Below are 17739 nucleotides of genomic sequence, written 5' to 3' on the forward strand. Positions count from 1 at the left end.
TCCTGCTCTGATCTGCCACTTAATTCCTCCCACCAGGTGGGCCTGGGGCCTGAAGCAACTGCAGCTGTAGCTTTGTATGCGGCCTCAGAGCTGCACCACCTCCGCCGCCCCCAGGGTGCTCCACTCCCAGCTCTGTGTGATAGACCTTATCCAGAGACCATCCAGGCTGTCTTGGGCTGTAGGCCTGCTTACCTCTGCTGTTTCATGGGTTCTGCAGTTCTAGAATTTGTTCAGAGCCATTTTGTATAGGTGTTTTGAGGGTCCTGGGGGAGAACTTTAGGCAAGTCCCTGCTTTCCAACTGCCATCTTGGCTCCCCCACAACTCCCTTTTAAGAGTGGTCATTTTGTTCAGTTGTTTCAATCATGTGTCCGACTCTTCGTGACCCCACAATATTTGAATTGTTTCTTTTTGGCTGCTTGCAGCATTTTCTCCTTGACTTGATAATTCTGAAATTTGGCTATAATATTTCTTGGAGTTTTCAATTTGGGATCTCTTTCAGGGGATGATTGGTGAATTCTTCTGGTGACTGTTTTCCACTTTGGTTCTAGGACCTTAGGATGGTTATCTTTGCTGATTTCTTGGATGTTTTCTTGGAAGACATTGTCCAGTTTCTTTTTTTCATTGTGGCTTTCAGGTAGACCAATAATTCTTAAATTGTCTCTCCTGGATCTATTTTCCATGTCAGTTGTTTTTCCCATCAGATATTTTGTGTTTTCTTCTATTTTTTCATTCTTTACATTTTGTTTGGCTACTTCTTGATGCTTCATAGAGTCATTAGCTTCCACTTGATCAAATATAATTTTTAATGAATTGCTGTCTTCATTTTGCTTTTGCGTCTCCTTTTCCAGTTGGTTGATTTTACCTTTCAGGGTGTCATTTTCTTTAATTAGATTCTGAATCTCCTTAGCCATTTCACTGATTTTACTTTTTAAAAATTTGTTCTCATCGGTGATTTTTTTTCCATTTTTTCTTTTACTTCCCTAATTTGGTTTTTCAAATCCTCCTTTAGCTCTTCCAGGAATGCTTCTTGGGCTTAAGACCAGTTCACCTTCCCTTTTGAGGTATACGATGTGGGTATAGTGTCAGTGCTGTCCTCTTCCAAATTTGTATTTTGATCTTCCTTGTCTCCATAAGAAGAATCGATTGTCCTTTGTTTTTTCGTGGTCTTCTTCATGTTGGTTAGCTTTTTCCTGACTTTAAAGTGGATTTCTGCTTTTGGGGCTCAGGTTGCTCTGTCCCAGGTTTCTTGTTCTGGGAATTGTGAGCCTAGTTATTGGCTTTGTGTGCTATGGCCTCTGGTTTCCTGAGGTGTGGTGGAGGGGTTGTCTGGCTGCTAGCAGTCTACTCTTCCCCTGGGGCTGTTCTCCAGCACAGGTGGTCTCAGCCATTGTCTGTGCTGGTGTCTGTCACTTCCCCTGGCTTTGCAAAGGCACGTCTGGGTTCTTGGTGTTGACCCTTGCTGGCTCCACCCTTCTTGGACTCAGGAACTTCTGCTGTTTGGCTACTGAAGCTCCACTTCTGGCTCCTCTATTCCAGGGCTTTTCCCAAGGTATTCTCTGGGTCAGGGAGGGAGGGATGGGAGCCATTCACCTGGACATTATGACTCCCAGAAGTTCAAGAAGGCAAGTTTCAAACCTTTGGGATGCAAGCCTCAGGGGTAGATGTCTCTAGGCCACAGGCGCTGCTCTGCTGCCTCCCGTCGCTTCAACAGACTCCCACCTTGTGCTGGGAAGCCTGGGGATCTCCACCAGTTACGTGCACCCAGCTTTCTCCCAGCCTGGATCGCTGGCTGGTTTCTGCAGCAGCTTCCGCTTTGGTGTCTATTCTGTTTTTTAACATATTATTTTCTTCAGTATTTTTTTGTGCCTCCTTTACCAAGCTGTTGACTCTTTTTTCATATTTTCTTGTATCACTCTCATTTCTTTTCCCAATTTTTCCTCTCCCTCTCTTATTTGATTTTGAAAATGCTTTTCAAGCTCTTCCAGAAATTCTTTTAGGGCTTGAGACCAATTCATATTTTACTTTAAGGCTTTGGATGTAGTAGTTTTTATTTTGTTGTCTTCTTCTGAGTCTGCATTTTGATCTTCTCTGTCACCATAGTAACTTTCTGTGATCAGGATCTTTTCTTTTTGTCTGCTCATTTTTCCAACCTGTTTCTTGACTTTTCACTTTACATTAAAAGTTGAGCCCTGTTCACAGGGTGGAGGGGGCCTTGTCCCAAGCTTCATGTTTTTTTGTGCAGCTATTTTCAGAGCTAGTTTTGGGGACCTGTAAGTTTTCAGTTCTTCTGAGGTGATATTATCTAAGGAGATGTCTGTTTACCACTGTCTTCACCTGTGTACTAGTCTGTGAGCAACCGCAAACACTCTTTTGTGCCCTGGAACTATGACCAAGGTCTCCAGTCCCTTTTTCCGCAAGCTCTGGTATGCTAGTGCTCCTCCTTCCCCTAAAACTGTAATCCAGATCCAAGTATGGACAATGCAACAGAGTTCTGCACCCAGTGCCAACAAAGGGACCTCTATAATCTCCTTCTGACCAGTTCTCTGACCCCCCTACCATCTGTAGTCTGAGACCTCCAGGTGCAGCTGCTGCAACTGCTGATTCAGTCACTCCCAAGGCTGTTTCTGGTTTGCTGGGATGTCACCTGTGCTGGACTATGCTCCACTCCCACGCCAGTGTGCTAGTCCTTCTAAGTTGTCTTGGGCTGGAAAATTGTTTCACCCCATCCTTTTGTGGATATTGCTGCTCCAGAATTTGTTTTGATGCATTATTTAAAGTTGTTTGGAGGGTAATTTGAGAGAACTCAGGTGAATCCTTGCCTTTTCTCTGTCTTCTTGGCTCCATTCCCTTTAAAACTTACCTTCTTTTCCTCACATTAGGTGCCTGACCATCCAAGACTCCAGAGGACTTCCCTACTTGTCCATACTCCCTCATTTTGTCCATTCCCTCTGACCACCTCTACATTGTGTGAGTATCCTCCTTCAATAAAGCTTTCTGAACTTTCTTTCTGCATGCACCCTTCTGCTGAATTTTGGGTTGGTTTGGAAGTACTATGCCTCTAGGTCTCATAGTTTTCTTCTTAGAAGCCCAAGAATGTGACTAGAGATTAGTAGCGTCACTTAAAATTCAAGTCGTTGACTTAGAGAATGTAAAGAACAAGGGCTAAATTGGAAGCCATGTGCCTCAATAGCAGGTCCCTCCACGTCCCCAACATCAAAGTTGTTATTAGCCACTCCTAACTGTGTGCCAGTTAGATTTTTCCCACTGGCAACACAAGTGGCAGATAATGGAGGTTACTATCTACAAATTCTGTGTTAAAACAGTGGCTTAGAAGCTTCCTTCCAGTTCAGATCTTTTGACTCTAGGCCAGCTTACCCAAGTGAAAATGAGCCCTTTGGAATTGTGAATAGAGGAGGTACCCACCAAAAGCACTTCCATTATACTTGATGCTACCTACTGGAGGGGCAATGTGAGTGGTGGGATTGAACCTGTTGCCTGGAGTCAGGCAAGACTTCCTCCATCACATACAAAAGCTAGCTATGTGACCCTAAGTAACTGGCTTCTCTCTAAGTTCCAATTGCCTCATTTGTCAAACTCTAACCCTAAATAATCACAGGTAAGATGGTTGAAGACCAAATAAGAAAATTTATTTAAAGCATTTTGTAACACTTAAATCATAGTATAAATTTGAATTACTATTTTTATTAGAAGGGCCTTGTAGTTTATGTTATCTAGGTGATGTGTAAAGGCACTGCTAACATAACAGCAACCCTTGGTTCCCCAGATGTTCTCCCTTCATGCTCCTGACAGGGTCAGGGTGCCACCATTTAGACTTCTCTCAGGATAGATAATGGCAGCAAGGGGTGCTGGTGGTTTGGAGCTGCCTTCTAGGGGCAGGCATCTCACCTGCTTTTTTTCAGGAGGTGACTTTGAGTTTCCTTTTTCTTCTTTCTAGTCCAGTACTGTGAGCCAGCTCATACACTTTCACCAAACACTCCAGCATGATGTCTGGCAATGGAGCCACCAAGCAGGCTGCTGAATATGTCTCAGAAGGAGCGAAGAGAGCAGAACAGAAATTAAAAAACAACCCATTTGACCTTACTGCTTGGAGCGTTCTGATTCGAGAGGCACAGAATAATCCTATAGACAAAGCACGGAAGATATATGAACGTCTTGTTACCCAGTTCCCTAGTTCTGGCAGATTCTGGAAACTGTACATTGAAGTGGAACTCAGAACTAAAAATTATGATAACGTTGAAAAGTTATTTCAGAGATGTCTTTTAAAGGTTTTACATATTGATTTGTGGAAGTGTTATCTTTCATATATCAGAGAAAAGAAGTCAAAACTACCCAGTTACGGAGAAAAAATGGCACAAGCATATGACTTTTCTTTGGATAAAATTGGAATGGAATTTATGTCTTTTCCGATTTGGATGGATTACATTAATTTCTTGAAAAGCATGGAAGCTGTTGGGTCTTATGCAGAAAATCAAAGAATGGTAGCTATCCGAAGAGTTTATCAACAAGGTTGTGTTAGTCCTATGATCAATATTGAGCAACTTTGGAAGGATTACAACAGATACGAAGAAGGCATCAACATACATCTAGCTAAGAAAGTGCTTGAAGATAGGAGTAGAGATTACATGAATGCGAGGCGTGTAGCAAAGGAATATGAAGCAATGACGAGAGGTTTAGACCGCAATGCTCCAGCAGTCCATCCACAGAATACTCCCCAAGAGGTTCAGCAAGTAGACTTGTGGAGGAAATACATACAGTGGGAAAAGAACAACCCTCTCCGCACACGAAACCAGATGCTCGTAACAAGAAGAGTTATGTTTGCATATGAGCAGTGCTTGCTAGTGCTAGGCCATCACGCAGATATTTGGTATGAAGCTGCCCAGTACCTGGAGCAGACCAGTAAGCTGCTGTGTGAAAAGGGGGATATGAGTAGTGCTAAAATCTTTAGCAGTGAAGTTGCTAACATATATGAGAGAGCTATTAGCACTTTGCTGAAAAAAAATATGCTTCTTTATTTTGCATATGCAGATTATGAAGAGGGTCGAATGAAATTCGAGAAGGTACATGGCATATACAGTCGACTTCTGGCTATTCAGGATATTGATCCTACTCTGGCATATATCCAGTATATGAAGTTTGCAAGGCGAGCAGAAGGCATCAAAGCTGGAAGGATGATATTTAAAAAAGCAAGACAGGATACTAGAACACGTTATCATGTCTATGTTGCTGCAGCATTAATGGAATACTACTGTCATAAGGATAACTCAATCGCCTTTAATATTTTTGAGCTGGGGTTAAAAAAATATGGGGATGATCCAGAATATATATTAGCCTATATTGACTACCTTTCTCACCAGAATGATGAAAATAAGACACGAGTTTTGTTTGAACAAGTATTGACCTCTGGAAAACTTCCACCTGAGAAATCTGGAAAAATTTGGGCCCAATTACAAATTTTTGAAAATAACAATGGTGATCTAGCCAGTATCCTGAAAGTGGAGAAAAGACGGTTCGCAGCATTCCGAGAAGATTATGAACACAGAGAAACAACATTACTGGTTGATAGGTACAAAGTCATGGATTTATATCCCTGCTCTGCAAATGAACTGAAGGCTCTTGGCTATGAGGACATCTCTCACAACAAGCTAACAACCATTGTTCCTGACCCTGTGGCAACTCCTTCCAGACTGCCTGTCTTTAAAGAGCAAGTGGATAGAAAACCTAAATACCCCAGGCCAGACATCCAACAGATGATCCCCTTTCTGCCAAGATATTTAGCACCCCCAGCCTCACACCCTGTGCCTGGTGGAGTTTTTCCAGTACCACCTGCTGCTTTAGGTTTAATGAAACTCCTCCCTCCTCCCGTCTGTTTCCAGGGTCCTTTTGTGCAAGTGGATGTATTGATGGATATTTTCAGAAGATGCACGATCCCAAGTTCTGTCGAAGAAGCTGTGAGTATCATTACTGGAGGAATACAAGATCAAGCCGTAGGAGGGAACGACCCCATAGAAAGCAACGTTGTGCTCCACGGAGGGGTCAAACGACCCAGTGACCATTCAGAAGAGGTCGAAAAGAAAAAAGGCAGAGTGACGCCGCCCATCGATGACATCTGTGGAGCCAGACAACACAAGTGATTCTGGTGAGATGAGTGCAGAATTCTACTGCAAAAGACAGACTCATGTATAGACATTCCTTTTGCCTCTTAACCGCTTTGTTTAAAAGAGACAACACTTTGTCGTGGGCATCTTGGGAACAAAGTTATGTTGTCACCAGCGCCACTTTCTGTCAAATGGTTCTCAGTAAAACTTTTAAAAGCCAACTAGAAGGGTGGGCTTTGCTCGGTTCATCTTCAGAAAGGCCCAGGGCTTTCCTAAAATGAACAGTGAAATGGTGACTCAACAGGATCCCTCCCATGGCTAGGTCTCAGTTTTGGAAGGATAGAACATTTCTAACTCTGATCATGTGCTGTTAGTTTAGCAGCTCAACCTTGAGGATTTTGTCTGGCAAGCTGTGAGCTATTTCCTGTTTTCCCAAATCCAAAGGGCTGAGTGTTTGCCTTTACAAAAGGAAAAAACAAACCAGTTGTAAGCTCTTGGGGACAGGCACAGTGCTTTTTGTTCTGTGTTCTCTCTTCTTATTGTCCACTTCTGGGGACACTTCCAGAATAATGAGGTGAGGAGAGTCTTGCCTGTTTATCTTTTATGCCTAGAGTTTTAACTAGATTTTCAAAAGAGAATACAGTAATAGTGATTCTAGGGCAATAACATGTACTTTCAATAAATTACACTACTGTGTTCTTACTGTTTGGAAATCCAAGCACTGGAAAGAAGAGAAGACTTAGCTATCTTAATATTATACTTACCACCTCATATCTCAAACTCCACTTGTATTTTAAGATTATAGAATAAATACGATGGCCAAATTTTTTCCATTGAGATATGCACTAAAATTCAGATGCCAAAGCCCATGAATAGAGAACTATTTGTGCATATCATTTCAGCTATTTTTAAAAAATGAGCAAAAAAAAGTAAAGATCTTATATCACTCTTAAGTCTGTCTTTAATAACTAGTTAATCAGCCAGTTAAGGCACTTAATTACAGATGGTAAGAGAAAAGAAGAAAAGAAAAGGGGAACTAGTAAAGGTAGAATAAAATCCTAAAAAAATTGTGCTCCACCTTGACCAGTTTACTATTCCATGCCTCCCTTGTGCCCACCCTTCCTTCCCTGTTAAGTTTTTGGGTTGGTTGATTAGCTAATTAAAGATACTATAGCATTTTATTAACTGGCAGCCACAGAGATGTGTATAGGTTGCTCCTCATCTGGTGATGTTGCTTCTGTTACCAAGCTGGAATCAAGAGTTGTATGAATTTTAAGATTCTGGCTACTTTTGTTCATTCAAAGTTTTCTTGTATGGCTGTTTTAGTGTGCAGTGCTACAATAAAATCTGAATGTCTTTGAAATATTTTGCTTGTAAGAGTTGAAATTATTTGATCTTCAAACCAGAAAAAAGTACAATTGAGAGTCATAAATGTCACAACCCAGCTATATGAGACAGTGGGACCATCTTCAGAAATTATTAATCTTTTTCCCCATCCATATTAAGTGACAGCAGGTCCCATGTTACCAAGTCATAAGTCCTGATAGAATCAGATAACATACTTTGATAACCATAGCATATCCAAATATTTTCTCTATATATCCAAGACTTTCTTTTGGCTTAAATGAAGATATTCTAGCATATTGGCTCAAATGAAGGCTACATTTCCCCAAACATCACCAAGTACGGCTTCTTCAGCTTATAATGTCTCTCTCCTTGTTTTTTCACCTGTTTCAAAGCTACCCTATTGTAGAGGTATGCCTCTATCTCATGGTGGCTTACATTCAGATCAATATAGTATATCAGAGGTCTCTTTCTAGGGCTGGCAAATGCTGTTTTGAAACCCAAAGGTTTGGGGTTTATTAAGAGAATAGTATACCGATATTCAAAAGAAATTTAAAAACCTGGATCCTCCAATGATACCAATTGCTAATATTGCCATTAAAGTATTCACAGGAGAGTGCCAGTTCTATATGTGCCTGTATGAATATCACTGGAATTGGATGGTCCATCAACTTCAGAAACTGAGGGGCAGAGAGGGGAGAGGACTGGAGTTCAATGGTCAAATTGATTTTTATTTCCCAATTCACTTGTGATTCAGCATTCCTATGTCAGGCCACATTTACTTAAATGTTCAAATTCTTTGCACTTTGACATGCTCTTCAAGAAAGCCAAATGAAACTTCAGGAGTTATGCTTTGCATGAAACATTCAAATGAAAATTGAGTACCTTGGTCATAACATTTAAATCTTACTCTTGGGGCAGCTAGGTGGTGCAGTGAGTAGAGTGTTGGCCCTGGAGTCAGGAGGACCTGAGTTCAAATCCAGCCTCAGACACTTGACACATGTACTAGCTGTGTGACCTTGGGCAAGTCACTTAACCACAATTGCCCTGCCAAAAAAAACAAAAAACAAAATAAATCTTACTCTTGTCCTAGATTGACGTGACTAATTTATGCAAGTTTCATCCTATTCATTGGCATCTGAGTGGTAAAATTACATAGGAAATTCGCTTCTTCCAAGGTCCTGCTTTCTAACTGACAGTTTCATTATTGGGTCTAGTTATTCCAAAGCTGCATTTTTAAAAAATTCAAATGCAAACCTGAAAGATTGCTGGTGATTTTACCAATAAACGGGTAATGGGGTGGTCAAACATTCTAAGAGCCAGGAAAGGATCTTAAAGATCAACTCACCACCCCTGATCCCCTGTTTTGCAAATGGGGACGACAAGCCCAGAGGAATGTAGTAGTTGCTGCTCACAAGCCTCTGTTTGTTTATATTGAAACTCAAACACTGACCACAGGGCTGGAAGTAGTGTAGAATATATACGGTCATCCCACTTTTCAGGATGGCTAGAACTCATCCTATTTTATATAAAAGGTATTGCTAGCTTCTGTTTTCTGTCACCTTCATTTCTGCATCTATCTCTTCCTCTACCCAGTGAGGCATCCTGTGTAACATGGAATAAAAGGTAGGAGAGTCAAGAGCAACAGCTCAACAAAATTCAGGACATCCACTGTGCCTGCCAGTGTATACAAATATTCCATGCCCCTAGTCTCCCACCTGTAATCAGTTTGTAACAGTAAAAAGTGCTCACATCCTATAGATACAAAATCAGAAACTCCCTACCAGTATTTATCCTGTGATAATAACTTGAATTCCCTCTTCTGCCACTAGTTGAATAACTTCAGACAAGTCATTTAATCTCACTGAGGCCCAATTTCCTTATCTATAAAACGGAGCAATCAACATTGGCATAATCTAAGACCCCAGGATTCTCATAAGAATTTCATATGTTAAGATATAGAAAGTGTTCTGTAATAATAAAGCACTATGTAAATTGTGTTTTACTTACATACTAAAGATTTGAATGAGAATCACATATGGTACTATCAGTCATTTAGTACAGGAGGGAGGGGGGGACAGAGAGAGAGAGAGAGGAGGGGGTGGGGGAGAGACAGAGAGACTTTTACCTGTGCAAAAACTGAATCCCCAGGCGAAAAGCTTTTTGCGCAGCACAAGTTTTTATGAGTTGAAAAAATAATATTGCGTTCATTTGAAAGATGTTACATATCAAAAACCATGTGTTTTATGAAGAAAATGCCCCCAAATGCCATTTAATTCAAAATGAAACTAAATTTAGTCTTCACAGCAGATATTTCTGAAACTTGAAAATAGATTTAAAATGTGTAAATCAACCTTGCTAATTCAAAGTACTGACCACCTCTGCACTAATGGAACCTTACAAAGATGTATTTTTTTCTCTAGTGCTGCAGTAACTGTGGTTAGATTGAGCTTTCATAAATCAGTTCTCCTGAATCACCCTCAGAGAATTCTTGCTTAAAGGAAACTGGTGAAATGAATAGTAACTGACTATATCTATTTTATAAAGACTAGATTTTGGAATATCAGATTTTCTTAAAGCAATACATACTTTGCATGGCTTTTTCTAGAATGCTACAGTAACAGTACATAATAGAAGAATAGAAAGACACTCACAATGATCATTAAATTGGGTAAATTTGTGGCCACTTAACAAGAAAATTCTCAGGATAGAAAACCAGTTTAATCGAGAATCCAAAGACAAGATCCCTACTCTTGAAAGGAAGGAAAAGAATGGCATCATGTCCTCTCAGAAATGCCATAATTAGTTCATCATAGCCTGGGATTCTTGCTGAGAGTGCCCAGAGAAGTGCCCTCTTGCCCAGAGGATGGGGTGTGGCCATTTCACTCCATGCTGACTTGGGTTGAGGAGGGAGCTCTTAGCTCCCTTAAGATCCCAAAATATGTCTATGGTATGGATGATAGCATTTATTTCAACTCTCTTGAGCCCCTTTATATTTTTAGCCTATACAACATCTTGAAATAATAGGTGCCATATATTTATTGTGCAAAGAAAGACATTCTTTTATTTGTCTTTAAAATGCCTCCTTTAAGTTGCAAGTAGTGTTCCCTCTTCTTCCCTGGAATTTGATGAACAGTCTATAATGCAACATTGGACTGCGTGTATAGTCTGCAGAAAAAAAGTGGAGGAGTCAGTCGGCTGTGGAATCCAATCCCTATTCCTGACACAATGGAGCCAGTGACTTCATCATGATGGCAGAAACTCCTAGCCTAGACTTAGCTGTTAAACCAATGCCAATAAGCCCTTAAGAAAAGTCAGCAATGAGGAGCTATCTGTATTACAACTAGACAGCCCAAGTGAGGGCAATCTAGGACTATTAGAAGGTGCAGACACTTCCTCCTTAGCATGCTACAAGTCCCTTGCCTTTTTTACTGCATAGAATTTAGATATTAAAAGAAGTAGAAGTGAAAATTTCCAATACTATGCTCCAAACAACTGATGGGTGGTATAAAGTGTGATTTCCTAATGAGTAGGAAGTTGACAAAAGTCTTATCACAAAGCACGAGTATGGAGCAAAAAACGTGGTACCCAAAACACTTCAGAAAGTCCAGGAATACAAATACTGGACAAAGTCTGCTAAAGCATAAGATTCAGAAAATTCTGAGATAAAAAAGGTTTGTATTTCTTTAAGAGAAATGGTCCTCTTACTATCTAAATTGTAAACAGCCAGTTTTTACTTATTCAGGTGGTCCACATGCAGTGACTAATTGAAAGGTTGTTCAGAGGCACACTAATGCACTGTTTGTGGGGCTGTGAATTGGTCCAGCTATTATGGAAAACAATTTGGAATTATGTGCCCAAAGTCCTTAAGCCATGCATATACACCCTTTGGCCTAGTAATACCACTTACTAGACATATACCCCAAAGAGATTTTTAAAAGAAGAGAGAAAAAGAGCCATGTGTACAGAAATACTCATAGCAGCTCTCTCCACAGTAGCAAAAAACTAAAATAAAGGGCTGTCCACTTCCTGGGTAATTATTAAACAAATTATCTTATATGAATGGAATGGAATATTTGGGGCCATAAGGACAAACAAAGTGGGTGGTTTCAGAAGAAACTAGGAAGACCTGTATAAACCCATTCAGACTAAAGTGAACAGAACCAGGAGAAATATTTATACAATGACAGCATTATAAAGAAAAACAACTTTAAAAGACTTGAATGCAACTTTGTTTCATAATTTCAGTCCTGTCTAACTCTTTGTGACCCCTTTTTGGAGTTTTCTTGGCAGAGACACTGGAGTAGGTTTAACATTTTCTCCTCCACCTCATTTTACAGATGAGGAAACTGAGGCAAACAGGGTTAATTGACTTGTCCAGGGTCACACAGCTAGTAAGTGTCTAAGGCCACATTTGAACTCTGGTCTTCCTGACTCCAGGCCCAGCACCCTATCCACTGTATCACCTAACTGCCTGATTCCAAAGGCCCACAGGTGAAGCATGCTATGTACCAGAGTACAATAAAATGATACGTACTTTTTCGGACATGTCCAGTGAGGGAATTTACTTTGCTCAAGTATGCATATTTGTTATGAGAGTTAATGTTTTCTTTTTCATTTTCATTGGGGGATGAGGGAGGAAGTGAGAAGGAAAGAAAATGAATGTTTGTAAAATAACAAAAAAAAATAACAAAATTAAGTTTTTAAAAAGAGAACAGAAGTAAGGCCAGAAGAAAAAAACAGGTAAGTAAGACAACTTTAAAAGTTCCATGCTGTAACATGTTACATACTTAAAAGGAAAAGTAAGCTTTGCATAATACAGATTCGCAGTTTCATGTATAACTCACTTTTCCTTCTATTTCTTTATTTGAGTGGGCTTCATTTTCTTTATCCATAAAAAATGAGGGTATTGACTCTGAGGTACTACCTCACACTTATGAGATTGGCTAATATGACAGAAAAGGAAAATGATAAATGTTGGAGAGGATATGGGAAAATTGGGACACTAATGCACTATTGGTGGAATTGCGAACTGATCGAACTATTCTGGAGAGCAATTTGGAACTATGCCCAAAGGGCAACCAAATCCTTTGATCCAGCAATACTACTACTAGGTCTGTATACCAAAGAGATCATAAAAAATAAAAAAGGGAAAAGGACCTATATGCACAAAAATATTTATAGCAGCTCTTTTTGTGGTGGCAAAAACTGGAAATTGAGGGGATGCCCACCAATTGGGGGATGGTTGAATAAGCTGTGGTATATGAATGTAATGGAATCGTATTGTGCTATAAGAAATGATGAACAGGGCAGAGCCAAGATGGCGACTGGAAAGCAGGGACTAGCGCAAGCTCCCTCCAAATCCCTCCAAAAACCTATAAAAATGGCTCTGAACCAATTCTAGAACTGCAGAACCCACAAAATAGCAGAGGGAAGCAGGGCTCCAGCCCAGGACAGCCTGGATGGTTGCTGGGTGAGGTCTTTCACGCACAGAGCTGGGAGCAGAGCAGAGTGGAGCAGAGCCCAGCATGGGCGGCGTGGACCAACCAGACCAGGAGCCAGGGGGAGTGTGCCCGAGTGCCCTGAATCAGTGAGCTGTGGCAGTTGCCAGACTGCTCAACCTACAAACACCAAAGACAACAGAGAAGGTTAGTGGGAAAAGCTGCTGGAGACAGGGGGATAGAGTTCGTGGTTCAGCAACCGCCCCGGGGGCAGCTACAGAACTACAGCTGCAGTTGCTTCTGGCCCCAGGCCCACCTGGTGGGAGGAATTAAGTGGCAGATCAGAGCAGGAGTGCAGAGCCTGCTGAAGATTTAAGTCCAGTCCAGGTTGGGGGTTCTTGGGGAAGAAGGAGTGCCGTTGTGGCAGCGCATCCCCCCAAGCTTGGAACATAGTACTCTTTACTCTACAAGCAGTCATACCTCACTGAAAAACTCAAGGGTCAAATAAGTTGGCTGGGAATATGGCCAGGCAGCGAAAACGCACCCAGATTCAGTCTCAGACTTTGGAATCTTTCTTTGGTGACAAAGAAGGGCAAAGCATACAGCCAGAAGAAGTCAACAAAGTCAAAGAGCCTACAACAAAAGCCTCCAAGAAAAACATGAACTGGTCTCAGGCCATGGAAGAGCTCAAAAAGGATTTGCAAAAGCAAGTTAGAGAAGTAGAGGAAAAATTGGGAAGAGAAATGAGAAGGATGCGAGAAAACCATGAAAACCAAGTCAATGACTTGCTAAAGGAGACCCAAAAAATGCTGATAAATACACTGAAGAAAACAACACCTCAGAAAAATAGACTAACTCAAATGGCAAAAGAGCTCCAAAAAGCCAATGAAGAGAAGAATGCTTTGAAAGGCAGAATTAGCCAAATGGAAAAGGAGGTCCAAAAGACCACTGAAGAATATACTACCTTAAAAATTAGATTGGAGCATGTGGAAGCTAGTGACTTGATGAGAAATCAAGATATTATAAAACAGAACCAAAGGAATGAAAAAGTGGAAGACAATGTGAAATATCTCATTGGAAAAACCACTGACCTGGGAAATAGATCCAGGAGAGATAATTTAAGAATTATTGGGCTACCTGAAAGCCATGATCAAAAAAGGAGCCTAGATAGCATCTTTCAAGAAATTATCAAGGAGAACTGCCCTGATATTCTAGAGCCACAGGGCAAAATAGAAATTGAAAGAATTCACCGATCGCCTCCTCAAATAGATCCCCAAAAGAAATCTCCTAGGAATATTGTTGCCAAATTCCAGAGCTCCCAGGTCAAGGAGAAAATACTGCAAGCAGCCAGAAAGAAACAATTTCAGTATTGTGGAAACACAATCAGAATAATACAAGATTTAGCAGCTTCTACATTAAGAGATCGAAGGGCTTGGAATACGATATTCCGGAGGTCAATGGAGCTAGGATTGAAACCAAGAATCACATACCCAGCAAAACTGAGTATCATGCTCCAAGGCAAAATATGGACTTTCAAAAATATAGAGGACTTTCAAGCTTTCTCAGTGAAACGACCAGAGCCGAATAGAAAATTTGACTTTCAAACACAAGAATCAAGAGAAGCATGAAAAGGTAATCAAGAAAAAGAAATTGCAAGGGACCTATTAAAGTTGAACTGTTTTGTTTACATTCCTACATGGAAAGATGATGTGTATCACTCATGAGACCACAGTATTAGGGTAGCTGAAGGGAATATGCATATATATGTTTATGTATATATATGTATACGTGAGTGTGTATGTATGTATATATGTATGTGTGTGTGTATACACACACACACACACACACACACACACACACACACACATATATATATATACAGAGAGAGAGAGAGAGAGAGGGAGAGAGAGAGAGAGAGAGAGAGAGAGAGAGAGAGAGAGAGAGAGAGAGAGAGCGGGCACAGGGTGAGTTGAAGATGAAGGGAAGATATCTAAAAGAAATAAAGTAAAATTAAGGGATGAGAGAACCATATATTGAGAGAGGGAGATAGGGAGAGATAGAATGGGGTAAATTATCTCGTATAAAAGTGGCAAGAAAAAGCAGTTCTGTAGGAAGCGAAAAGAAGGCAGGTGAGGGGGAATGAGTGAATCTTGCTCTCATCAGATTTGACCTGAGGAGGGACATACCATAATACTTAATTGGGTAACTTACCCCACAGGAAAAAAGGAGGAAGAAGAAGATATAAAATGGGGGATGATAGAAGGGAGGGCAGATGGGGGTGGAGGTAATCAAAAACAAACACTTTCGAAAGGGGACAGGGTCAAGGGAGAAAATTCAATAAAGGGGGATAGGTTAGGAAGGAGCAAAATATAGTGAGTCTTACACAACATGAGTATTGTGGAAGGGTTATACATAATGATATGCATGTGGCCTATGTTGAATTGCTTGACTTCTTAGGGAGGGTGGGTGGGAAGGGAAGAGGGGAGAGAATTTGGAACTCAAAGTTTTAAAAACAGATGTCCAAAAACAAAAAGAAAAAAGGTTTTGCATGCAACTAGAAAATAAGATACACAGGCAATGGGGCATAGAAATTTATCTTGCCCTACAAGAAAGGAAGGGAAAAGGGGATGGGAGAGGAGTGGGGTGACAGAAGGGAGGGCTGACTGGGGAACAGGGCAACCCGAATATACACCATGTTGGAGTGGGGGGGGAGGGTAGAAATTGTAATTCGAACTCTTGTGAAAATCAATGCTGAAAACTAAATATATTAAATAAAAAATGTAAAAAATAAGAAAGATACACCAGAAAGACCCCCCCAAAAGGGTCACAATGAGTCATATGTGACTGAAAACGAGTGAGCAAAAATAGGGGCAATCAGATGGTACAGTGGATAGAGCACTGGTCCTGGAATTAGGAAGAGTCATCTTGCTGAGTTCAAATCTGTCCTCAGACACTTACTAGCCTTGTGACCCTGGGCAAGTCACTTCACCTTGCTTGCCTCAGCTTCCTCATCCAGAGAAATGAGCTGGAGAAGGAAATGGCAAACCACTGCAGTATCTTTGCTAAGGAAAACTCAAATGGGGTCACGAAGAGTCAGACATGACTGAAAACCAGTGAACAAAATGAAAAAGAAACAAGAAAGATCCAGGTCTGGAGGGCAAGCAGTCCTACCTCACCTAGAGGGCAGCATGAAACCCAGCCTTACAACCAGAACATGGGGTAAGAAGGACTTGCCACAACAAGGAGGACTCTCTCCATTCAAACACTGTTTCTCAGGGAGGGGCTCTAAGGTTACATTACATTTTCCCTTAATTGCTTGCAGAGGCCCAGGGGAGGAATGTAAATTGAATTTTTCATGGTTACTAAATTCAGCTGCCTTCAGGTACACTGTTTGTTTGGAAACCCACCTATCCTCCTTTCCTCTTATTTATGTAGTGTCGGCCAGAATCATCGGAGGTGGGACCGTAATGTGGCTCTCATTTCTCATCCTTCTCCATCCCCTGGGCGGGAGGGTCAAGGGGCCGGTGTCTGGGGTGGTACTGAAGCCACTATGGTTGTGTTTTACCTGGGAACTGAGTTTGAGGAGCTGCCTCAGGCTTGTTGAGTCCTTCACCATGTGGACAACCGGGCCATTGGGCAACCAGCATTGGGAAGAGGAGGTTACTACGTGGCATTCAATAGAGATCATGTCATATAATATCATAGAATTTGACCATTACTTAATTTAATTGTCACATAATTAATTGAGACGTGATGAAAGGGCTAACGGCTCTGAGATTACGGGATTCATGGACGGGTATATAACTGGAAAGAGGCACAGGTGGCGCTCAGTATCCCCACAGTAGGATGTGAGGGACAGGGACTTGCTTCCAACTGTATTTGTGTCCCCAGTGCCTAGAACAGTGCCAGCCACATGTAGGTGCTTAATGCAGCAGGTGCACCCAGTGTGATTCTCAGGGTATAAAGAACTGGGAAGCAGGCTGGACAGACTCCCTGAGAGCCTCCTGGAGTCCTCTGTAGAATCAAATGATCTGGGTTCAATTTTGGCTTCTGTGAGCAAGGGCCAGTCCTTCCCCTCCCTGCGCCTCAGTTTCCTCTCCGGTTGTTGTTTGTCCTCCATTCTGGAAGGGGACCATGACATCAGGGAGATGATGCCATGAGAAGCAAATGAATTGGATTTAAGTGAGGGAGGGTTGTGCAAGGTCAGCAGCCTGACTTTCGCCGGGGGGAATCATCTTGGTCTAGAGGTGAAATATAGATGGGGAGGACTGGAGATGGCCCCCACAGTGCCTGGTACACAGTGGGCACTATACAAATGTCCGCGATTGTCATTCAAATACAATGTGAGCTCCTCCAGAAGACCCGGGGCGCCCATCTATCACAGAATCTCGTTCCTTCACCCCTGCTGGGCCCTTTTCCTCCTCCCAGACTCGCTATTCTTGGGAGGGGTCCGCCCACTCTAACCCTGCTGTAAAGGGCGTCCTTCCCCATTAGAGCATGAGCCCTTTAAGGGCAGGGCTGTCTTTGCTTGTATTTGCATCGCTGCCCAGCGCCTGGCACACAGTTAGGGGCTTCTTGGAGGTTTGTTGACTGACTGCCTGGTCAAAAAGCAGTCGGGTGGCACCAGTGGGGGTTGGTAAACGCTAACTGTTGATCAATGAATCGATTGGCTTCCACCTCCTCGTCTCCCCCAGTGCCCCTGGCCCTTCTCTGACCCAGCCCTTCTCTGTTAGGGAACCCTGGGACAAACACTGAAGAGGGTTACAGTTTCGGGGTGGACTGGAGTTCTGCTCCTCTTGCCCTGCCCCCTCCCTTCCTCCGCCCCCGCCCCCGCCCC

General features: G+C 41.9%; 1 protein-coding gene across 1 annotated transcript; it reads left to right on the forward strand.

Moving 5' to 3' along the window:
• Positions 1-4005: 4005 nt before the first annotated feature.
• Positions 4006-6153, forward strand: LOC118832507 (cleavage stimulation factor subunit 3-like). The gene has a single exon (XM_036739806.1). The coding sequence runs from the start codon at positions 4006-4008 to the stop codon at positions 6151-6153; it is 2148 nt and encodes a 715-aa protein (XP_036595701.1).
• The last annotated feature ends 11586 nt before the right edge of the window (positions 6154-17739 follow it).

This window comes from Trichosurus vulpecula, chromosome X (genome assembly GCF_011100635.1).
Source record: "Trichosurus vulpecula isolate mTriVul1 chromosome X, mTriVul1.pri, whole genome shotgun sequence".
NCBI classification, from domain to species: domain Eukaryota; kingdom Metazoa; phylum Chordata; class Mammalia; order Diprotodontia; family Phalangeridae; genus Trichosurus; species Trichosurus vulpecula.

What these genes read in the sequence shown, in the direction of transcription:
- LOC118832507 (XM_036739806.1), top strand. Translation starts at nt 4,006, where the DNA reads ATGTCTGGCAATGGAGCCACCAAGCAGGCTGCTGAATATGTCTCAGAA.